General features: G+C 34.7%; 2 protein-coding genes across 3 annotated transcripts in view; one reads left to right on the top strand and one right to left on the bottom strand.

Moving 5' to 3' along the window:
* RYR3 (ryanodine receptor 3) overlaps positions 1-24,249 on the top strand; it is a 241,921-nt gene that overhangs the window by 211,896 nt on the left and 5,776 nt on the right. The window contains exons 83-100 of the mRNA XM_032984720.2: positions 314-387; positions 626-643; positions 1,138-1,218; positions 1,635-1,723; positions 2,125-2,253; positions 2,630-2,734; positions 3,820-3,901; positions 4,217-5,541; positions 8,900-8,958; positions 11,547-11,715; positions 12,330-12,416; positions 14,247-14,444; positions 15,058-15,188; positions 18,168-18,210; positions 18,784-18,911; positions 19,817-19,877; positions 20,955-21,101; positions 23,032-23,166. Coding sequence (XP_032840611.1) covers positions 314-387; positions 626-643; positions 1,138-1,218; positions 1,635-1,723; positions 2,125-2,253; positions 2,630-2,734; positions 3,820-3,901; positions 4,217-5,541; positions 8,900-8,958; positions 11,547-11,715; positions 12,330-12,416; positions 14,247-14,444; positions 15,058-15,188; positions 18,168-18,210; positions 18,784-18,911; positions 19,817-19,877; positions 20,955-21,101; positions 23,032-23,166 — 3,061 coding nt within the window. The remainder of the gene's footprint in view (positions 1-313; positions 388-625; positions 644-1,137; positions 1,219-1,634; positions 1,724-2,124; positions 2,254-2,629; positions 2,735-3,819; positions 3,902-4,216; positions 5,542-8,899; positions 8,959-11,546; positions 11,716-12,329; positions 12,417-14,246; positions 14,445-15,057; positions 15,189-18,167; positions 18,211-18,783; positions 18,912-19,816; positions 19,878-20,954; positions 21,102-23,031; positions 23,167-24,249) is intronic.
* The window catches only part of AVEN (apoptosis and caspase activation inhibitor), a 128,130-nt gene continuing 108,862 nt past the window's right edge, over positions 4,982-24,249 (bottom strand). The window contains exons 8-9 of one of the 2 annotated variants that reach the window (XM_042791216.1): positions 23,379-23,463; positions 23,017-23,108 (exon numbers count right to left, since the gene is read on the bottom strand). In XM_042791216.1, coding sequence (XP_042647150.1) covers position 23,108; positions 23,379-23,463 — 86 coding nt within the window. In that variant the 3' untranslated portion in view covers positions 23,017-23,107. Of the gene's footprint in view, positions 5,056-23,016; positions 23,109-23,378; positions 23,464-24,249 lie in introns of those variants that run through there. The other variant, XM_042791217.1, reaches the window with a different exon arrangement.

Genomic DNA, 24,249 nt, shown 5'->3' with positions numbered 1-24,249 from the left:
CTTTTTCCACTTTTCATTTATACATGAAACCATGAATGATGTTATTGGAAGTTAAGCTAGGTAAGTGGTGAGACCTGAGCTGAGACTCATTTCTTTTCCGAAATGGACACCGGACCCTTATTTTCATCCCAAGCTCTTTTATTTAATATTCACATTAAATAAAATATGAGGCAATGCATGTCACAGTGGGTCAAGAGTAGTTGTTGAAGGCTTCCAGAGATTTCCTAGAAGAAAATAATTTTCTATTGTGTACTATAGTACCTTTTCCTGTTGTTTTTGTTTTGTTTTGTTTTGTTTTTTTCCCCAATATAAGTGTTCTTGACTTGAATGCGTTTGAAAGACAAAATAAAGCAGAAGGCCTGGGAATGGTTACCGAAGAAGGAACTCGTAAGTAGAATTAAATTGATTCCAGTAGTGCTTAAAACATTATTTGTGCTTCCTTATTTAACTAGAACTGTTATTTATTGTTACTTGAGGTTTCTATTGATAAACTTACTATAATTCTAGGCTTTGAGTTCTGAATATGCTGTATATTTACAAAATAGTTAGCAATAATTTTTAAGAAAAACATTGTAACTTCCAATATTCTTATCCTGTATTCTTGTTATTTTTCTTTGATCCACAGTCATCGTTCGTGAGCGTGGTATGTCTGGGTTTACAGTTTTTGATACTATTATTGCAAAAATGTGTTGCAAATACAGAGAGAAATCTTTCCTTGCATCTTCCCAGATATCTTTAGGTTTAGCTTTATGGTCTGCAGCAGGTTGTGTGTTCAGCTTGTATAAACAGTTTGATGCTTATTAAAGAAGTGTCATTCATATTTAAGGCATGATTTTAGTTATGACTAACCATTTACTTATTAGATATATATATTGTTGCTTTCTTTTTTTTTTTTTTTTCTTTTTTTTTTTAACCATGGATGCATTGGAGTGCTAAATATTTTGGCTTTGCTTCTTCTGTCTCAGTTTTTCTTTTCTTTATTATCAGTCTATTATCTGTTTCTTTTAAATTGCTTTAACGCTTTTATAATACTGTTTTTATTAGAATTCCAGTTTTAAAGGTTGCTGTAAGATTATGTGTTCTGCATATTTAATCACAACAGTTGTCACATAATTATTGTATTTATATATTTTAAAGGTGAAAAAGTGTTGCAGCATGATGAATTTACTAGAGATCTATTTAGATTTTTACAACTGCTCTGTGAAGGGCATAACAATGGTAGGTAAACTGAATTAATTTGGGGGAAAATGTGTGATGAGTTTGTTCTTAAACAGAGTTGAAAAGAACCAATTCTAATGTTTTTGTTTCCTCTAATTCATTTAGTTTTATGAGGGAAGACTGGCATGACAACAATCTGAATTGCGGAGTTAAATTTGAATTTTAACTCTTAATGTAATTTCAGTTTTTATGCCAGTTGTTAATAGTAAAGCCTATTGCAATTCATGTGGTTAACAATTCTTTAGTTGCATTTACATTGTGATCTACTGTAGTTCAATTTCCACCACATAAGCATCTGTATCCAACAAGGTACTTAAAAAGAATGTACTCTCCATGTCTCCATGAAAGTATGAAAATAACCTTGTATTTTTTATTCCCGTATATACCAATCAAGCACAAATCACTTCTTATTTCAGATTTTCAAAATTACCTTCGTACTCAGATGGGCAACACCACAACAGTGAATATTATTATTAGTACAGTCGACTACCTCTTGCGTCTTCAGGTGAGGAAAACACAGAGGAAAATGAAGTATGACATATTTGCCTTTCCTTCATTTTTATAAATTCACATTTTACTGGAATCAAATGTGAAAATCTTCTCATTGGGGTTATCTAAAATAAAGAATTCTGATTTAATTTATTTTATCTCTTCTTTCCTTTTAAAATGGATGACCTTTCAGAATTCTGTGTGAAACCAGATGTTTGTTAATTTATTTAATTGTTCACTTCTGCAGAGAGCATAATTAGATAAAAATGCAAAAAGTTATTGTCATGAGAAATAGATTAACACAGAAATACTAAATTTCATCTGCTGCTGATTCAACTTTTGGTGATACAAATACAAGCAGTAAATACTGTGTACAGAATCTAAAATTAGAAGATAATAACGTTGGTTTTTTCCTAGGAATCAATCAGTGACTTCTATTGGTACTATTCAGGAAAGGATTTCATTGATGAATCAGGACAACGTAACTTCTCCAAAGCTCTGGCTGTCACCAAACAAATATTCAATTCCCTTACAGAATATATTCAGGTAAACAGTATGTTTTGCTCAGGGTCCTAACAGTGAAGTTCTGGGATTACATGGCCTGATCATGTCCTATCATAAATTTGTACATACTTTAGCTTTATTTTTCTTAATTTTTATAAAGTCACATGGAAACACTGGCCCAGTGTAAAGTTAATACTAAAACATATGAATGGCTGCATATTTAATACGATATGATCTAATATTTATGCACCAGATACCAAACAGACCTTGGGAAGCCTTCTCATGGAGCTTCATGGAAGCTTAAAGTTTCTTTTTTTATTTTTCCAGGGAGAAATCTTATGAAAGCAACTAGTTTTATTTGTTTTGTTTCATTTTATTTAATATAAATAAAAAATGTGGTTTTCTTAATTTTTTTTAGGGCCCTTGCATAGGTAACCAACAGAGTCTGGCTCATAGTAGGCTGTGGGATGCAGTTGTTGGCTTTCTTCATGTCTTTGCCAATATGCAGATGAAACTCTCACAGGTATTTTCAGTAGTCAAGTAATCCTTCTCTCCATATGTCTATCAATTACAGTCAAGTGAATGTTGAAAGCTGTAAAGCAGTTAATGTGCTGATACTCATTGGCTGTGCATGGGTCTATTGTAATATAGAGGTCCAAGACTGAATCTCAGGACTTAGCATCTTCATATCAGTCAAACTCACTTCTTCCAACTCAATTATACCTTTCTGATAATGAAGGTGGAAATTTGGTCCCTTCCTCTGTTGCCAAAACCTGATGATCTGTCAGAGCAGAAGCACCATTAAAAGTATGGTTCCCATGCTACAGCTAAGTAGGGCAAGAGAAAAGCTGGGAAAGATTCAGTAGAGGGGAGGGAATGTAACAGTCAGTCAACTTGTCCAGTTAATTCATCACAGGCACTGAGCAGGAGCGCAACAGGCAGAGTTCGTTTCACTGTGCAGGGCATTGTGGAGTTCCTCCCTTCTTCACAGTTTCAGGCTTCTCTTCTTTTGCAACTTAATGCACCCATACTCTCAAGCCATGCTAGGCACTGAATGCAACAGTGCAGAGTCATTTCCTCACTCTTAGGCAGTGTCCCTGCTACCCTCTGACTTACTTATAAGACTTCTTCCCACCCTACAGAAGTATATCAGAATTTTGAGGATACTTAACAGGTTTTAGGTTCTTAATGTTAGTCACAAATCCATGTTAGACTTACCATGTTCTGCAGTTAAATTAAGTAGGTCTGGCTCTGAGTGGCAATGCATTATGCCAATAAATATTCCATGTGAAGTGAGAAAGGATGGGTTCTTTCTGAGATGAATACTGCCAGATCTGCAGAGTAACCAATTCTGTGAATTTCTGCTGTCCCTCATCTGCACTTTGGTACTCCTTAATGCTTTATTAAAGCTTATCTTTATGGTATTTATACCTCTGCTGTAGCAAGTTACTTCTCATATTATATAAGACTTCTGATAGCAATCATAATAAAATTACAATGAAATGTTGCTGAAGAATGTGAACTACATTTAGATGACCATTCTGCATACTGGTTGTTTTCCAGCTAAATACAAAAACACCCCAACCTTATACTCCATTTTTTTTACAGGACTCTGCTCAGATAGAATTGCTTAAAGAACTTCTAGATCTGCTAAAGGATATGGTAGTGATGCTCTTGTCACTGCTTGAAGGTTGGTCCTGGCATTCTTTATGGTCAGATATGATTATCTCAGCTTCATAAAGTATGATAATTATGTTAATCTTTCTAAACTGTTTTTAAATTGCCTTTATGTAATGCCAGGAAAAAATCCTTCTCATATTTATTTAACAATTATTCTGGAATATACACAGTCATGAAAAACACAGGGATACTACAGAAAAGCATGTTGAAAAAAATATTTAAAAGATTTAAGAAGATTTTTGTTCTGTTCATAGCAGGCTTATGAAGTTTATTTATTTAAAATGTAACCATGCCAAATAACTTCCTGTTTTAACACACTACTTAGGTAACGTTGTAAATGGAACTATTGGAAAACAAATGGTAGACACGCTTGTAGAATCATCTAGCAATGTAGAAATGATTTTGAAGTTCTTCGACATGTTCCTCAAGTTAAAAGATCTGACTAACTCAGATGCTTTCAAAGAGCATGACCCAGATGGTAAAGGCATCATTTCAAAGAAGGAATTCCAGAAATCAATGGAGGCTCAGAAACAATACATCCAGTCAGAGATTGAATTCCTGCTGTCCTGTGCAGAAGCTGATGAAAATGATATGTTTAACTATGTTGATTTTGTGGAAAGATTCCATGAACCAGCCAAAGACATTGGATTTAATGTAGCAGTTCTGCTAACAAACCTTTCAGAGCACATGCCTAATGATTCACGCCTTCAGAGCTTACTTGAACCTGCAGAAAGTGTTCTTAATTACTTTGAACCGTATCTTGGCCGTATTGAAATAATGGGTGGAGCCAAGAAAATAGAAAGAGTTTACTTTGAAATCAGTGAATCCAGTAGAATGCAGTGGGAGAAGCCTCAGGTGAAGGAATCCAAAAGGCAGTTCATCTTTGATGTTGTAAATGAAGGTGGAGAGCAAGAAAAAATGGAACTCTTTGTGAATTTCTGCGAAGACACGATCTTTGAAATGCAGTTAGCATCCCAGATCTCTGAAACAGATTCATCCGAGAGGCCTGAGGAAGAGGAAGAGGCAGAGCCTTGTTACGTAGTGGATATTGGAGATGATGAGGATGAAGAAAAGTCCCTGGAAACTGCTTCAGCTTTTGCAATGGCCTGTGTTGCGGTGAAGAAGAACATTGCCAACATTTTTAAAATGGTCACTGTGAAGAACCTAAGGAAACAATACAGGAAAGTGAGAAAGATGACAGTAAAAGAGATGGTGAAAGTGTTTTTCTCCTTTTTCTGGATCCTATTTGTAGGGATCTTCCAACTGTTCTTCAGTATAGTGTGGGGAATTTTCCAGATTCTTTGGAGCACTGTGTTTGGGGGTGGCCTGGTCGAAGGAGCCAAAAATATTAAAGTTACCAAAATATTAGGGGACATGCCTGACCCAACACAGTTTGGAATCCATGATGATATTATGGAAGCAGAAAAAGCTGAAGGTGTTGAGCATGGCATCAGAGCTGAACTAGTGCAGTTTGTGAAGGGTGAAAAGGGAGAAACTGATATAATTTCGGACATTTTTGGCATTCATACAAAGAAAGAAGGTGGCTCAAAACATGGTCATGATGCTGGACTTGGAGATATTGCAGAAATCCTTGGTACAGATATCCAGTCATCTTTGGAAAACACAGTTCGTAAGAAAAAAGGATTACAGGTATGTTAAAGAGATTTTGTGTTTCTTTGCAGAAAATAATAATATTAATCATAGAAATATATTATTGAATTTTATGTTAGTAAATTATTTATTTGCCAGTTAACTGATCAATAAAGGCTCTTTATAGGAATGTTATTTATAATCTGTACTCTTATAAACAAACAGGAGAGTTTATGTGGCAGAAAAATTCAGCCCAGTGCTTAGCTTTCACTGCAGTAAATTGTTGTTATTGCTCATTTGGACTTTATTATAAACAAAAATTGCTAGCAGCTTCCTAGGCACACTTTTTGCTTTAAATGGTTTATAGTCTTGTTTAATCTGTGTAACCCATTTTTTCACAGTATATTTCAATTACTTTTACAAATTGCTTTCTCTATAATAATGCCTTATCATTATCGTCTTTTCTTCTACATGCTTTACTGATCACATACAATAAAATATCATTTTTTCCTAGTATTTGAAATAATTTTGCCCGAATTTATTGTTACTTTAATGTTTATCATATAATCATTCTTTACTTTTATTCTGGTTTATGAGCAATACATTTTGTTTCACTCACTGACCCACATATAACTTATCATTCTGTTTAAAAAGGGATTGAACTAAATGTCAAAACCCAAATGCACTTCTCATATTTGGAAGCCATTACTTCACTCAACACTTCAGATCTATTTCTACTTGTTATTCATATACATCCTTCTATTCATGTACTTCATTAATCCACCGTTTATGGTATGCTTTCCAGATATTTTCAAGATAAATCTCCACTGTACAACTTCTTCATTCATTATTTCCTCTTCATTTGTATCTTTTTCTCCAAGATCTGCTTATTGCCTAAATCAAACTATATTTTTCCATTTATTTTTCTTATGTATTTATTAATTCATTTTTATGTGTGCACTTAAAAATGACAGTCTTTTAAAATCTTTTCTCATTTAGCATAAGTGTAATGTGGTTGGTATTTAAAAATACTATTTTAACTTAAGGATCTTAGCAGGTCTGAGTAAATATTTTAGAATTTGTTTTACTTTGATTTATATATTTCTCTCAGATTTATTTGTAGATTTTAATAAAAATGATCAGTAATTTATGCAGATACTTTGAGTCATTAATGCAAAGTCAGCTATGCAATTTATCCAGCTTTTACTTTTAGTGTTATCTAGTGAAACTCACCAAAATAATGTTTACACTAATTCTGTATTACAGAAATTGCTATTCACATTGTGTATATGAGCAGCTCAAGTAATCCAGTTATAACACTGGGTATACCTATTAAGTAGAACTCAAAGAAGAAATTACAATTTAAGAATCAAAAATTTTCTTCAGGAAGTCACTATGACTTTCTTAAGCATTTATAATAATAAAACTTACAGAAATGGATAAAATCCAGAAATTTATCAATTTATATACTGGCAACGCAATTGTGCAGTGGTAAGGTCAACAACGTAACCATATAGCCAGAGAAACTGCAAAATATCCTATGGAATTGTATGTGATGAAGATTGTTAGGACTTAGTTTTTACTGTGAAGTTCCACAGGATTCTGTGCTGAGCACCATGCAGGTTCACAAATAAAAAAAGTAATGAGTAGTGAGCTAACAGAGTTTGCTAATAAATCTAAGTTATTCATAGAAGTAAAATCAAGAGCTAAGTGCAAAAATGCCTTAAAATAGCAGATGAAAATCAGTGATGTATATGGGAGGAAAAGTTATAATTTTACATGTGAAGTGTTTGATTTTGAGCTCATTGTTACTGCTTGGGCATGAAATCTTGGGAATATAATACAGTTGTACAGAAGTATCAGTTCAGTGAAAATGTCAAACAACACAGATGAAAAAGACAAACTGAAATTTTGAATTGTTGAGAAACAAATAGAGAGAGGAACCCCCCAGAATATTACTAGGCTCCATGAACCCAAAGTATATCTGTGTCTTGAAGACCAGGTTCCCCCATTTCAAAACAAATGTGGTAAAACTGGAAAAGGTTCAGTGAGGGTTTAAAAAGTTATCAAAACTTGATATGGAACAAATCTTGTGTATGGAATTAAGTAAATTAAGGTTCTTGAGCCTGGAAAGGAGACAACTGGGACAGCATATGATAGAGGGATGGAGGGGATGGGTAGGGATTTATTAATTCTTCGCCTACCCTACCCCTTAGAAGAACTAGGTCTCATCAAATGATTGCTGAATTACCCTCCACCAGCTTGAGATCTCAGGGGAGGCTCTTTGAGGAAGAGTCACACATGCTTCCATCACATGTACTAGATGAGGTTCCTTCCATCATCTGTACTAAATGAAGTGCCGCAGATAAGAGGTGAGACAAGGAAAGCAAGATCGATTTAGTAAATGCATTCATCAATTTTTTTCACTACTTACGTGTGAGATAAGCATCTAGATGAGTAGTGGGGGAAGAGTTTAGATAACTGTATGTATGCATTAAACAGAAATGTAGGAGAATGCATCAATAGACAATGGGTGTCTAAGCACTCTGTGTGAATACAGAAGAGGGTAAAGTGTTAAGATAGATTTTTGCATCTGTTTAATTTCCAGTGAAGCTGAGATACACGAACTGCATTTGAAATCAGTTTAATTTGGTCTTGCAACACTGAGCTTAAGGGTGTTTGAAATTACAGGCACCAGCTCCTTTGCTAAAGTTAGCCATCTGTAAAATTGTATATTGGTTTTTCCTCATCTCAAGGGAATGTTGTAAACACATACTTAAATGGTTGTGAGGTGTGCCAGTAGAGGTTTAATGAACCATCAGCCCACCTAAGTTGGAAGAAAACATTGCATAAGTAGAAGTTGTTTAAATATTTGTCTGTTTTCAAATGCATCAGTTGATCTTGATAAAATAATTGGGGTTTGTAATATTTGATAATTACAATAAGTACACAGATCTTTTTCAGATTTTTGATGCTATCTTTGATATATTATTCCTCCTTTAATATTTGGAATGAGGCAAACTGATGTTTATTTTCCACATAACCTGTAACTGCACTAAGTCTTTGTGAGTGACTTTTGTATTAAGGTATGATCTGGATGTAGTGACCTTCATCATCAACTGGTCACATAATCTGTCTGAGTCATGTGTGTTTACTTTAAGTTGTTCGGTCAATTGGGCTAGTTACAGTATTGATAACACTATACTGAAAAAGGCTATCAGAAGAATTTCTACAGTTTTCACCTTTAAAATCTAGTTTGAACTGTCTATTTTTAAAAATCCAACACTTTAAAAGTGCAAAGTGGAATTAAAAAATACAGTGTGGTAACTATTTTATTTATTTCTTAGAAAACAGTAACTGAAGTTACCAAAATTTTATTTGAATGGATCCATTTTGACACTTAATATACTTTTTGCAGATATCTGAAATTGCAAAAGAAGCTGAAACAAAAAGAAAAGCAGAAACTGAGAAGGCTGAGTAAGTTATTTTTACACAATTCCTGTTTAATTCCTTGCTGCTTCCTAATGCTAGATAATTTGGCCAGAAAGAATCCAAGCAATGCTCAGTATTCAAAGCATTTTATGTACACTTTGTCTCATCAATATTTTAAAAAGCAGCCCAGTCCCCAAAAGGTGGCAGACCATCTCGGTGGGCAACATAATGGTAATCTGATTTTTGTGGTCCTTGACAATTCTGCATATATAAATCTGTGGCCATTGTCTTTTTAAAAATTCCCATAACTACCCGACTTGAAAAAAACTCTGCAATTTGTCATTACTGCTATTTACACTTTCCCACTATAGTTTTCAGGCAAAAATAGTTGATCATTGAAACACAAGATTTGACTAACCCAACAAATTTCACTATTGCTGTTTCATCTGTTCTCAAGTTGTGCACTTGACAGCCTATACATTCCTTTGTCCAGTCATCCTACATATGACTGCCTTATAAACAACTTTTAAAATGCTTGCCTTGCTTTAGCAGCACCCTGCTTTTAAGGGGCATGCTGTCTTTCCGGACCTGTAGCCACATTGCAGGCCTGATGAATGCCCTTAAAATATTTGTAGACACATGCAAAAGATCTCCTAGAGATTCTTACATACTCAAAAGCCATACATAACATTTTTCTTCATGTTTAAAATGTTTAATTCAGCCTCATTTACTTTTCTCCCCTTATTTGCCAAAGTTAATTTTTAAGTGTGCCATTGGGGTCAATATTTTAGGAGCTGATACACTTTGTATAGCTTGCCTGAAAAGTATCCTTTTTTTTTCCACGGTATGTATATGTTTGTATGTGTGTATGTATGCGTATGTGTAAATGCATAAATGTATGTCTTACATGGACAAAAATGTGTACACATATCTATGTTCACACATGTGTGCATTTAAATGGGTTTTTCTGTTGTTTTTTTTTCTTTTTTTTTTCTGTTGCCTCCTTAAAGTATGCCACCAACACTGTTATGGTTCAGTATGTTTTCATTTCCTATCTGCTACCTTTCAGGCTGCATCTAACATGCTTCCTCACTTAAGAAGAGTCCCTTCACTTAAGAGTCCCTTTCTTGCATTTTACTGTAACAGAATTGTTTTGACATGATTTGTCTCTCTCTCCAATCCCTGCACGGAGGTTAAGCATATTATTGTAATTGTTTAGAGTACTTCTGGTAATTAAAAAGTGCAGTTAAACTCTTCTGTGTTTTTTTTGATAGCATGTATCCAAAGAATCTGTTGATGAACATTACTCAGTATGAAGACAGTAACTTCAAATTAAGCAGTTTCAGAAACTGTTGTTTTATCTAGACCATGTTAAAATGTACTATTTAGCTGGTTAACATTTAGATTTGCCAAATGACCCCTTTTAAAAGTTTTGTTAAATTGTATCACTGCTGGGTTTTTTTCTTTGTTGACTGATTATGGTCTCCTGATTTAGACATTAGCACTATAGTCACCAGTGCTTCAATGAAGCAATTTTTATAAAAATTGCTTCAAAATCTAAATTTTTAATTGAAATCACAGTTGCCCCAAATCTCCTGTTGCTACTCATTTTCTTATTAGGCTTTTTCACCTCTTATTTTCAATAAGCATGATCTCTTCCTAGGTTTGTTATTTTATTGGATTTATTTTCCTTGTTTCATGTTGTCTTCTCTTGTCTGCCATGCTTAATTCTCCTCTCAAGTACTTTTGTGGTTTATTCAAATTGGCTTCAGCTTACAAATTTGAGTTTAAATGGCTTACATTTCTGAGGCTGCAACAGGGACTTTTTTGGTAAAAGATAAAACACATTTTTAGACACACATCATATGATTCCTACTGCAGAAGTAGTGTGATAAAGTGAAGCACATACTGCATTTTGTTATCCTCATGCCTTAAACTTTCAACCACCTCAATGCCTCAACATTCTTTTACATATATGCAAATTCAGCTTTTTTTAGTTTAGTAACTAAATTCGTCCATTACTGCATATAGTCTTTTTACTTATTTTTCATAAGGACACTTTAGTCTGCAAGTGCAGGAGGTACAATTGTCATCTATATGCTTTGTAAGGTGCGACCCTCTGAAGCAAACTTCCTTGTTATTACTCATTCATCTCTGTAACAAGAGTGATTGCCTTGACTGATATTAATTCATTTTATGATACTGTGATTCAGTTATGATACTGTGTACCAAATCCTAAAAGCTTTATTTCTCTTCTTCAGCCCCAGGCTCAAGAAAGTACGTGTGAACTTTTAAAAGCTTTTTGTTGGTTGTATTGAGAATATATGTACATCACTGTTTTTGGCAAGCATCCACTTCGCACTTGGCACAGTAGCTTCTGCCTGTTTTTTAGCTTTTTATCCTTTTCATCTCCCCTCAACAACTCTATTCTTTCATATCACTTGAAGCTAAGATCACTTTTTTTACTCTGGGTTTACTGTCTACCTCAAGTCTTTTACTTACAATCATTTTTCTCCCAGTGTCAAAACTAACTTTCAATGCCAAACTCTCTAAATTAGATTTCCTTCTAAATTAATGCATTTACAGTACAGAAGTTTGGCTAGGTATTTTTGTTTAGACAACCTTTCTTCTAGCATGGAAGATGGTGAGAAACAAGATAAAGCAAAGGAAGTACAATCTGAGCAGCTGGAAGAAGGGAAAATGAAGAAAAAGAAGCGAAGGCATGGACAAAAAATTGAGAAACCAGAAGCTGTTATGGCTAACTTCTTCAAAGCTTTGGAAATTTATCAGACAAAAATGCTTGTAAGTTTTTCTTAAATTCTTCTAGTCACTGAATTTTTATTTATGTAATATAGAACTTCTGTTTGATATTGAAGGGAGAAATGTCATGGCTTTATTCAGTCTTCTATGATTTTTGTAATACTTCATAGAGTTATATAAATAAAGTGCCTGTATGTGTAATTCCTCCTATAGTGGTCTGACAGGACAGATTACTCTGAGCTTCTTGTTAGGAGCTCCTTATCTTCCATAACCTAATTTTTAGAATCTGCAATTCTATTTTCTATGAGATTTTTCTTTGTTCTTAAAAACATCAAGTTATGAACTCTCTGAAACCTTCTCAAGTAGTTTATTCCAGTATTCTAGCATTTCTTCTTGAGACTTCCTTCTAGAAAGTTTTCCTTAATATTCTAGACCAGTCTTCCCTGTTGCTATTTTAAGCCCATTATTTTTGATCCTGCGTATCATTAAACGGGAGAATAGGCTGCCAAGAAGTGCCCTTGCTCATTATAACTGGTGTATGAAGGCAACACAATTATGTATTTACCTTCTTAGAAACCTTGCTGCCTACTTTTCTTATCTTGACATTAGCTACAGACCACCTCTAATTTTTTTTTTTTTTTTTTTTTTACTTTCAGCACTACTTGGCAAGAAATTTTTATAACTTAAGGTTTCTTGCTCTATTTGTTGCATTTGCCATCAACTTTATTCTTCTATTTTATAAGGTAAGGTTATGCATTGTTGTTTAAATGTTTTTCGGTTACTTCCAGAGGTATGTTTAATGATATTTTCTAGGCTTGTTAATAAAGTAGCCAAAACCAGCCCTTCAAACATGAACTAAAGCATTTAGATATGAAGTAGTTAAAATGATACTGTAAGTTTTGTGACTAAAATTTGTGATATTAAACCTATTCTGTTTTTATTTTCCTGAGGCTGAATGAAAACATTTATTTCATTGATTCTTTATAGTTGAGTTTATGCTTCTAGGCGTTTTTAAATTTACTCACATAAATCTGTTATTGTTTGGATTATTAATCTTGTCATGGGAAATTTGAAATCCAAGTAAAATAACTTAAATGTCAAAACTGTTAATTTTTTCCTCGCATTTGTTTTAAAGATGCTGAGAGACTTCTGTTCACCTGTTATTCTCAATTATTATATTTCTGCTTTTTCTAAAGAACCCTACTTACTACGTTAATTTTTTGATTGGGAAATAGTTTATACATAATTTCAGAATCAGATCAATGTCTCAATTTAACTAGATAAGCTCATATGTTTTAGTTATACTTAATTTGTTCTTTTTTTTTTTTTTTTTTTTTTTTATGCATTTAAAGCCTGGGGTTTGGCATTTTGGGATGAGTGCTTGCTTTAATTTCTGTTTTCATAATTTTTCATTAATTTATTAATCTCTAGTGAACATCAAATGTATATTTTTTCCCATTCTGTGTTTTCATGTGAGAATATAATTCAGTTTTCATACTTCTGTCCTCCATTTTCTTTGTTGTCATTGCCCATATGGTTGTTAGTGACTGTTGTGATGAAGATATTTCTGTACTGGGATTGGGACTTTAATTGATTGGTATGAATAGGCAGAAGAAATATAAAGTAAAAGAAGCCTTTTCATAGCAGGCTACGGTTCTTTTTTTTATATCACAGATGAAGAAGACTATACAGCCGTACTTTAAACATAACCTTAGGGTTTTACCTGAGTATAATGAGTTGTTTCAGGTTCTGGTATATAACCCAACGAAACAAAGTAGAACCAGTTCTCTTCTCACCACTGTCTTCTGCTTTTCTTTGGGCCTTGTGAGTCAGCCAACAACCCATTCTATTGCAGAGCGAGGACAGAAGTTTGTGTTTATCAGTACAAGTTCCTCTGTCATAGATAGGAAAGGGTCAGTGAGAGCCAAACAGGATGGAACAGGACTTCAGCTTTCAGGTGAAGCTGTCCAAAGAGGGACACTAAAGGCTTTAATTTTAAAAGCCAAGTTGTTAAAGTTACTGGAAGAATTTAGGGCATTATGTCAGCTTTATGGCTTGGGTTATTTACAAAATACTGATTAAATACCGTATTATTTTGTAATTAAATACCATATTAATTTGTAACTAAGTCATAAAATAAAAAGTTTATGGGCAACGTACAAGCTGATTACATGAGAAATTTGTTTCTTTTTAGATTCTAGTATAATCAGGAACAACATAGATTACAAAACAAACCATAAATATAGTCATATTAGATAACCCTATCATTGCTTGCTTCTTCCAAGATAACATTTTTGCATGACTTTTTCATTGTTCTGTTTTGGTTTTGCTGTGGCACTGTTAAAGGAGAGATTTTTAAACTGTCATATGCCTGCGCTTGCTTTTACTAGATTCTCTTTTCAGTGACATGAGATGATGTGGAGAGTTCTGCTGTGAAAATGAAGGACGTTACTGTTCAAAGCTAATGCTCTGTCATCTTCCCATGAGCAGGCTTTGCAAACTTAATTTGTCATCTTAGCAAAGGAAAAGCTTTTAAGTTTATTGTGTGTTTTCAATGTCTGATTTTCTCTCAGGTGACGGAAGAGCCACTTGATGAAGTAGAGGAAGACTCTAATCTCTGGAACTCTTTTGATGAAGAGGAAGAGGAGGAGGGCATGGTGTTTTTTGTTTTAGAAGAAAGTACAGGTTACATGGCACCTGCTCTCAGAGCATTGGCAGTTATTCATACTATCATCTCCTTCGTCTGTGTGATTGGATACTATTGCTTAAAGGCAAGTTCTGAATCTTATTACTAATCTATCACTTGTTAAAGAACATAGGCTATGTCCCAGTGATTTTTTTTGGAACTAATACTGGAATACCTACTTGTACCTAATTGTTTACAAATTCTCACTAGTCAATCTGTAGATGTTTTCCTCATGTGCTCAGTCTGGCAGAGATGGAGTTAACTTTCTTCACAGCAGTGTGTGTGGTTTTGATGTGTGGTTCAAACAGGGGTGGTACCACACCCCCCTTTTGGTGATTGCTGAACAGTGCTTGCAGTGTGAAGGCTTTCTCTTTGCTTTACCCACCCTGTGCATCCCCCAGCAAGTAGGCTGGGAGGGGGCACAGCTGGGACAGCTGACCTGAACGGAGCAAAGGGATATTCCATGCCATGTACCATCATGCTCAGCAGTCAAAACAGGGGGGCTGAGGGGTCTTGAGCTTGACTTCCAAGATGGCCTTTGCTCAAAGACTGGCTAGGCAGTGATCTGCTTGTGGGAGGTGCTAGTGTGATGTTTGGTCTTATGTAGTATTATAAAGAGTACTTAATATTGTGGGTAGATATCAGGGTTTCTAAAAATACATAAACCATGACAAGGATGTCCACTGTCATTTTTGTAGGTCCCTCTAGTTGTATTCAAGAGAGAAAAGGAGGTAGCTAGAAAGCTGGAATTTGACGGACTATACATAACTGAACAGCCATCTGAAGATGATATTAAAGGACAGTGGGATCGCCTGGTTATAAATACCCCGTATGTAAAATTAAATGGTTATATGTAAACTGTTTATAAGAATTATAGCTCATTAAGCTAATGATCTAGAACCTTCCCTGTCCACCTGCCAGCTAGTTCATCTAAAAGAAATAATTTTTTCACCTTATATTGGATGCTACAGTAGTAGATTCTAATGTGAAATCCCGTATTATCTGCTTATTTAATAAATACTACCGTAACATGTATATTCCACCTCCTTTTAATTTTTCTAGGCTTTGCAAGGATTGTACATCTTACCTCACAAGCTCTCTCCAAGACATTTCACATACCAGTCACTATCGAGAAAGTTTTAAAAAGATAACTTCCATCCTTTTCAGTGTCTCCATTTCACATTCATATTGTATAGGAGTATTCTGCTGCCTTTCTTTCCCACTTCTTGCTAACTAAATCTGTGTATGACAAGGGAAGTAAATCTAGTATGAAATAACGATCCCATAACTTGAGTAGGTCTGACAGGAATTACTGTCAGGTTGTATGCATTAGCAAATACTGTAGTAGTCATATACTGGTTCTAGGAGACTCACCTGCTGTTCTGTGAGTGAATGATACAAGTGTAGGCAAGAAAAAGAAAAATATCAGCAAGCTGCAGCAGTCTGTAGGCGTGACACAGAGAAATGTAGCAAGTCAGCTCTCTTCTCTTGAAACAATGCCTTGTCTACAGGCTATTTTTCAGAATGTACTCTTTCAAAACAACTGGAGTCACGTTTTGGTACTAGTATACCTAGGCTTAGATTCCTGTCTTTCCCTAGTAGTATCATAATTTAAGGACAGTAACAGAAAGCTGGAAAGGAACAAAGTTATGTACAAGTCACAGAGTAGCTGTGGCTAGTCTGTGCAGGCCTAAGTAAGTATTTGATAAGAACAAAACAGCAAAAAGAATCAACTAAATGCATCAGAGTGACAATATGCTGCCAAATAGCCAAAATATCTATCTTATCAGTCATGCTCAATTTTTGTACATTATAAATAGTGCCCTTAGTACTTTCATTAAAATCAGAATGTCTAAAATATCAGAGGTTCTCAAATGCTTTGTTTTCTTATACCTGAATTTTAAGAATTTTTCTTAATTTCAGTTGGAAATACAGACTAGCACATATTAAAATTACAATAGAATATAATTGGAAAAATGGAGAGCTTGCTTAATTTCCAACCTGTTTCGTTAACTAGTGATAGCAAGCTATCTAGACATCCAGTCAGTTTATCGTCAGCAAAATGAACCATGAATTAATGAGATACATTGTCAGCTTATCCCACATGACATATGGCACAGCCTGTTCTCAGCATGTTGTGCTATCTACTGAAGTTGAATAAAAGATTTAGGCTAATTTAAGTAGACTAATCCTTCCATCTGATGTGAACTGACTCTTGAGGTTTAGTGCAGGTATTGTATCATCAGGAAAACCACTGCTGGAGGGTACCCAGTACTGTGTACATACTGAAATGTGCTTTCTCTAAGTGGAAAAAAAGCAATTAAACAGGCAAAAGAGGTATCCTGATAAATGCAGCACCATTAGATGTTTGTGGTAAAAGAGATAGACACGAGCTGGGTACATTAGAGACATATTTAGCTTAAAAGTCTAAGAAATCAAGGAAAGAAATAGTATAGAGCATTGGACCAGAATATACCATCTGAGTCACTGGAACCATTTGCCTTTATTGGGAGTAATTTAATTCAGAAAAATAAAAAATTGTTGGGAAGTTTGTCTTACATCCCAGCAGACCAGTCTTCTGGAATCTCATTCTTTTGATGTTAACACTTGCTTTATTTTACCAATACTGTCCTTCAGTTTAAGCAGTTATTTTTCTTTTTTACCTTGTGTATTTGCTCAACGAAATGTTACATCCAGGAAACAGGGAGAGAAAAACCTTACATTTTGCAGTGTTTCCTGCTAATTGGCATTCTTCAAAATGGACATAACATGCAGTAAGACCATCAGAAATAGGAACTCCTGGGCACTGTTATTCATAAGACAGTTCAAGAACAATATTTGTTATGCTCGAGTTGAAGATCAGGGAAACATCACTGATAAGAGAACACTGTCTTTTTTCTTGCAGGTCAAAGCTGATGTATTTCCTAGTGTCTGTTCTAAGATCTCCCCTGGATAAAACTGGTTGCTTATTGAAGCATTGTGGTTGCTCACTACTGAAAAAAAAAAGCAGGGGATTTTCATTAGAAGATCCCCTGACATCTCTTTAATATTTAAGATTTACTGCTTTGTTTCCTTCTCTTTTGTGTACACAATAGCTTTTCTTCTAATTACCAGTGTGGGCAGGGCTGCTCAGAGGCAGAGATTGCAAAATGCTATTTAGCTGGACTGTCTTTCAGCTTTAGAATTAGAAAGGCTTTTTACCTTGTCTTGTTCTGGGACATCAGATCCAGTAACAACAATATGATACACCTGAGAACAAGATTATCACTAACTCCTGTTTTTTGCCAAATGATCTTTGAGATTTTCTGGGGTTTTTAAAATATTTTTTGAATTTCATGTTGACAAATTGTCCACTGGTTCCCAAGTGTTCAGCCTCTATTTGAAATGTCACCCAGTGAACTTAAAAATTGCTTATGTTACAAGACTCTTTTCCTCTGAAAATCATTGTCCATATTGCATGTATGGCTAGCAGCAAGAAAGTATTTATTTAGGAGATGAATGTTATTACAGTGACTACTGTGCTATTATTTGTTAGGCTCATTAGGTGATAATATTTAGCCTGCTGTCCTTTTGTAGCCAATCGTATTTATGGATGTGGAAAAGAAAAGAGGGGGGAATAAAATACAATTTGCAGCAAATGATGATTAATAACAGCTGCTGCCCACATGAAAAGAAATTGTTCTTGTAATTCAAAGTGCAATGTGTGAGTGAATACAATTGTACCAGAACCTGCAGTGATTTTTGGGTTGTTTTTTTCTTTCCCCTAACAAGCTAAATAACTTGAAATATCTTTGCCTTATCTATGTAGGTCCTTTCCTAACAATTACTGGGACAAATTTGTAAAACGGAAGGTAGGCGTTTTATATTTCTATTATGTTAGACATGGCAATAATCTACTATTCAGTTAATTTGGATATCTGTGTGTAATACACTTCCATACACATAAATATACAAATAATTGAGAACTGAAATTTGTTTTATGGAAGTCAGTGTTGTGGTAAATGTCTCGGTGAACAGGCAGCTGCAGCGTAGGTGGGAGGAGGGAGGAAGACAGAAGGCTGTGGTTTCCTTCCTAGACTCAGGCATTTGAAATAAGTTTGTGCTGTCAATCAGCCACGAAGGTCTAATTTACAGTCATTGTCATCTTTAGGATACAAAGCCCCCTCATCCCCCTAAAAAAAGAAAAACATGCCAGCTTAAATGACAGCAAATTATAGATAAGCTTTCAGATAATGGCCTTTAATGCTTCTATTTTTCTTTTCTATGCTCCTCCTGCCTAGCTTCCTGGGAGTTCTGACTGTTCTAGTAGTGTTAATTGTGAAAGACTTTTTTTTTTTTTAATTTCTGACAACTACTGGCTTAAAGTAGGGTGAATGTCACTGAGGTCTTTCTCTGAACAAAAGCTTATCTTCTTCCATTTTTAGGTTATTAACAAGTATGGAGACTTATATGGAGCAGAGCGCATAGCAGAACTTCTGGGCTTGGACAAAAGCGCCCTTGATTTTAGTCCAGTGGAAGAGAGTGAACCAGAAGAGGCATCTCTTGTATCATGGTATGTCTTCTGAAAATCACAGACAAATTATGTGTTGGCATAACTTCACCGTCAAAAATAAAACAGGTTTTTTATATTCAAAGTGTAGTGATGTTTTCCTCAGCATGGAAAATTCAAATGAAGACATCTTCGATGTGCGGAAGTGAAATAAAAAAGCTTTTTGTTTGTTCTAAAACATACTTATACTTATGCTATAAAAGTAAAAAAAAAAAGTCAGATGAGGTGATGCTGACTGATAGAATTGGGCACACTTTTAAACAAAGATCAATGCAGCATTTAAAAGTTCTTTAGGTGTTACAACACAGTTAGTTTATAAACCAAAAGACAGAAAAAGTATTGATAACAAATATCTAGATGCCAGGTATCTAGAAGAAATTCAGAGGCGACTTAATCTGTCAGTAAAGATTAGAGTTTGAAAGTATCGAAGTCTCAAATGATTTATGCTCCTACAAGAGTTCAGTTTCCTCCATACTTAAGGTATGCAAGAAGAAGGATTTCCATTCGCATGTCATCTAATGGCTAATAAAATATTGAGAATCCTGAAGAAGGCGTTACCTTTTATGTTTTACCCTAGACAGAACCCATATCTTTTGAAGTCAAGCAATTTGGGTTCAACATTTCACTACTTTTAACACACATTTTAATTTTTGTAAATCTGGGATATGGCACCATCATTCCTACTGAAATTGTTCCTACAGTTTCAGTGGTTTAGAAACTGTGTATGGGTGCTCAGCATTAATGAATACTCTCAGAAGAATGAAGCACCGACACCAATCAAAAAATAGCTGATCTATATCACCTTCAGCAAACCACTGCAAAGAGCCAAACCTAGTTTGTTGTTTATAGTTACAGAATTCAATACTTAATTTTGACATTGATGCATTTCAAAAATTTTTATTTCCTAGGTTAAGCTCCATTGATACAAAGTACCACATTTGGAAGCTTGGAGTTGTTTTCACTGATAATGTGAGTATGTTAGCCTAGAATAGTATGCTTTGATTTACTCTAAACTTGATTGTATGACTCCCACCATCTGCTTTTATTTTAAACAAACATACACAAATGATATTGCATTACAGAGCCATTTTAAAATGTTGGTTGTTTTTTTTTTTTCTGTCTTGTGTTGTAGCAAATTGCTTTAATTTATCTCAGAATTTTCTTTTTGATTCTAAAGGGTGATATGCACCTCCCCACCATTAATACAGTGTCAGCACTTTGGAAGTTAATGGTGCATTAATTTAATTTTGTAGAAATCTATCTAGCAACCAAAGGTGTCTTTTCTAAAATCAAGCACAGTCTACCGAAAGTTATCCTTTTTTATTCTTGAATCATCTGTTTGACATGCTTGGTTAATTCTTTTCTTTCATACCTTCTCCTTTGAAAGGACTATGTTTATATTAAAATTCCTTTTTTTGTGAATCATGTTTTTGTATTCTCTGGAGCATTCCCAAACAAACAAGAAGGCCAAGGTGAATCAAGTGTTGATGTATAAAATTCATTGTGCATTAAAAGCACACTGAGCCATTGTTCCTCAACAAGAGTGTTAACGTCAAAGTGGCTTCAGGTTCACTGCTCGTTAGAAGAATAAGATGTATCATGTGCCTTAGGTTTTCTGGGTATCCTGGTTGACATGGTCTGAGATTTAAACAGTGTCTCAAGAATGATACAGTGCATTTTCTCTCCTCCAGAATCAGTATAAAAATTTAAAGTACTGCGTAACAACCTCCCCAACCAAAACAGTTTTAAGGTAGGGGATTTTGATGTTAATAACATATATGGTAAAGACTGCGTTTAAATAGGTTTAAGATAGAGGTCTCATTAGGAAAGCTAAGCAATAAACACTCCTTAAATGAACAGCAGTGATGATAAGAGACAGAGCAAGACAGTCTGAGTATGTAAAATAGAGGTATTACATTCAGCCTGTGATTCAAATCAGATCGTGATAGTATTACTTATTTTGTAACTTGAGTGACTAAAAGAAAGCCATATTCTGGATCCAGTAATGCACATTAGCATCTGCTAACATTTTCACTTTCTCTGCAGTCGTTTTTATACTTAGCTTGGTATACGACTATGTCTATCCTTGGGCACTACAACAACTTCTTCTTTGCTGCTCACCTACTGGATATTGCTATGGGCTTCAAGACACTGCGAACCATTTTGTCTTCAGTCACTCACAATGGCAAACAGGTTAGTGCTACATGCAAAGGTCTGAAAATGAATGCGTTTTGTAAGAGTACTAGGAAAAATATTGTGGTACGTAGGAAATATTGGAATGCAATCCATTTTGATCACGATTACATTAAAGAATACATCCCATTGTGTCTTCTGCAGCACATTTAATACATATTAAATCCTATGAAATTATAATAGTCTATACACACAGAGTGCTGATAGCTAAAGAAGTTTTGTACACAATAGAAAAATGCATCATTTTAGAAGAACAAGAGAATATGAATTACAACTTAATCACCTTCTTTTCTATGCTCAGTGATGAACTAATTGGTGATAACTAATAAGAATTCACAATCTCTCCTCAGCTACAGAAGTAATAATGATTTGGGCACTGAGGTTTCAATACTTAGCTAGTAAGAATGTGCTTACAGGTGTGGGCATTCTGCATGCTGCAATATACTTACATGTCACTTTGTCATGCAAAAATCAGATTAATGAAATCTACTTTCAAAATTAATTGTTGAAACTTATGCAGGGATTCATTCTCTGATCTCTAAAGGCTCTGTGTTTCTAGCTAGCATACCAAGTGAAAAACAAGCTTTTCACTAACACACTTCTTAACTTACGTTTAAGAAATCTAACAGAACTTCTTTAAAATTAAATTTCAAACATACACATTCTGTTTTTTCTCAAATGCAGTAACGTATTCTAAGTCCACTCTTGCGCCCTGTTAGACTTGTCAAAACATTTTAAACCTCGTAACGTTTTGGAAGAAGCGTAAGAATATCCCCTTAGTTTAACTCATATATATCTTTTGTGTTTGCTTAATCCTTTCTTTTATTTCTTTCATCTTTCAGTTGACCAATGGAAGTTTCTAAAATAGTCCATATGAGAATGTTTTCAGTATCATCACACAAACAAATGAAGTCTCTGCCTTTATCCCCTTCGTTTTCCTCCAGGATGGCCACAGTTATATTACTTTTAATGTAATGACTATTTTCTTCATGAGATTTTTCTAAATATAATACCCAAAACTGAGCATAATTAACAAAACTGTTTCAACTCAGGACAACTTTTACTATACGTTTTCAACAAGCGAAGATTATTTTTTATAATCCTGTTGCTTTTCGTGCTAGTAGATATGAACACTGAAAGACAGCTGAACATTCAGTTGAAATGTTCACTTTGGGAGCATACTTACAGATCTGCAGAAAGTGATAGACTGATGATCAGCTCATTGTTCAACACTCTTACATTTCTTTTAAAAGAGTAATACCAATTGTTGCACCTTTAAAAATATGTAGCCTTCAGTAACTCCTCTCCAGAGCTGAATCATCTAATGCCAACCCCAACAAACAATATAATCTAGTCTCAAGATGTGCTAAATTTTTCCACCTAAGGATAGCATTTGCTTAAAAGCAGGACCTGGAAATTAGTTACTCTTTGGTTATCTAAAAAATTTTCTATCCACTTTCTCAATAGCTTTGCTAACCAACTTTGGAAGAGAAAATAGACTATAAGTCATAAAAAGTCCCAGTTGGAATTATTTATCATATTAACTAAAGGGGTTTATTTTTTTCCATTTATTTTTCACTGTATATCCCGCTTCCAAGTTACTGGAATTTAACTTTTAAATTAAGTAGTGGTAACATTCCTTCAGTGATATACAGTCTGTATGCATGCAGCTCAAAGATGGAAACAACTTCAGTTTCTTGATACTGATTTTCCCTTTGATTTTCACACGAGAGCAGGGTAAAGAACACCTCTACGCTGATCCAAGCAGTAGGGAGACCTCAAAGCCATTGTAACTGCTATCTTTAGTTTTCTTAGTGGGAAAGGTACAATATGATACATTTTCAGTACTTAAGGCAATACACCAAGCTAGCATATCTCTTCTGACAGAAGGAAATTGAAACCTATTTTCATGTCATGTCTCCATACACAGCTTGTGCTTACTGTAGGACTCCTTGCTGTAGTAGTGTATCTTTACACTGTTGTGGCGTTCAACTTCTTCCGCAAATTCTACAACAAAAGTGAAGATGAAGATGAACCAGACATGAAGTGTGATGACATGATGACGGTAACTAAAATATCATTAGCATGCTTCAAATCTCATCCTGAATTCTCAAATGGATACTTAAGATAAAATGATAAGCAAGGAGGAATGTTTTTGTTGATAAATCCCTGGGTCTCTTCTTCTTGTTGTATGTCATTTTGAAAATGCGAATGGTCTTGAGATTCCCTCTGCATTCTCCAGTGGTCTAAACTCAACAGTAGATAGATGACACTCACCAGTATGGGAAGATATTCTGGATTTTTCTCCTAAATACTGTGGTATAAGATTTGCTGCAATTTTTACAGGTGAAGATGGCAAATCCTAAAAGTATGACAATAAAGAAATTTCATGACAAACTGGTCAGCCCTGCAAAAAGAAGCTGTGTTGTTGCAGCACAAATAAACCCTATTTGTTCCCAGTGTTTTCAAGTGTGTGAGCTCTTCCTATGCTTACTTAGGTTATACAAAGTACATGGTGTTATTAGCACTAGTTATAAAACTCTACTCCAAACTGCTTACAATTAGAAATTTAGTCAGGAAATAAGAAGTCAAGGGCAAGTAGAGAAGGGGGAAATTAAAACATATTACAGATGATAATCTAATGATTCTAATTTCCCTTCTGATTTCCACCTGTTGCCACATAATGGCATGTATGTCACATTAAAAGATTCTCTACAGATACATGTCATGGTATGAACAGGATTTGACTTTCTCGCTGTATATGGAAAAGAGCACAAACCCAGGTATTAAAAATGTAATATTCTGAGTTTGTGGCCAGCTCATTTCTTCCATGGAATAGGCACTCTCTGCTCTGTGTTAAATGTTAAAGATAAAATACCTCAGAACAGAGGTGTGTCATGGACTTCACAAAATGATCTTCCCTATTCTTGACCTTCCTTTCAAACACTCAGTACAGGTCAGATGTGCAAATGATAGAAATGATGAGAACTGCCCAAGCAGTATTGTTTAACTGGTCCCTCTGCGAGCTGGATACAATGGTCTGGTCATAAAACAGGTGTAGAAGTAATTAGAATAATGAAACTATATTACATTTTAAGTCACTCTACCAAGTTAGGTAAATCAATTCCAAGTTACATTTTTAAGTATG

The sequence above is a fragment of the Tyto alba genome, unplaced genomic scaffold (assembly GCF_018691265.1).
Source record: "Tyto alba isolate M040663 unplaced genomic scaffold, T.alba_DEE_v4.0 Super-Scaffold_18, whole genome shotgun sequence".
Classification (NCBI taxonomy): domain Eukaryota; kingdom Metazoa; phylum Chordata; class Aves; order Strigiformes; family Tytonidae; genus Tyto; species Tyto alba.
This window is presented reverse-complemented; position numbering and strand designations above follow the sequence as displayed.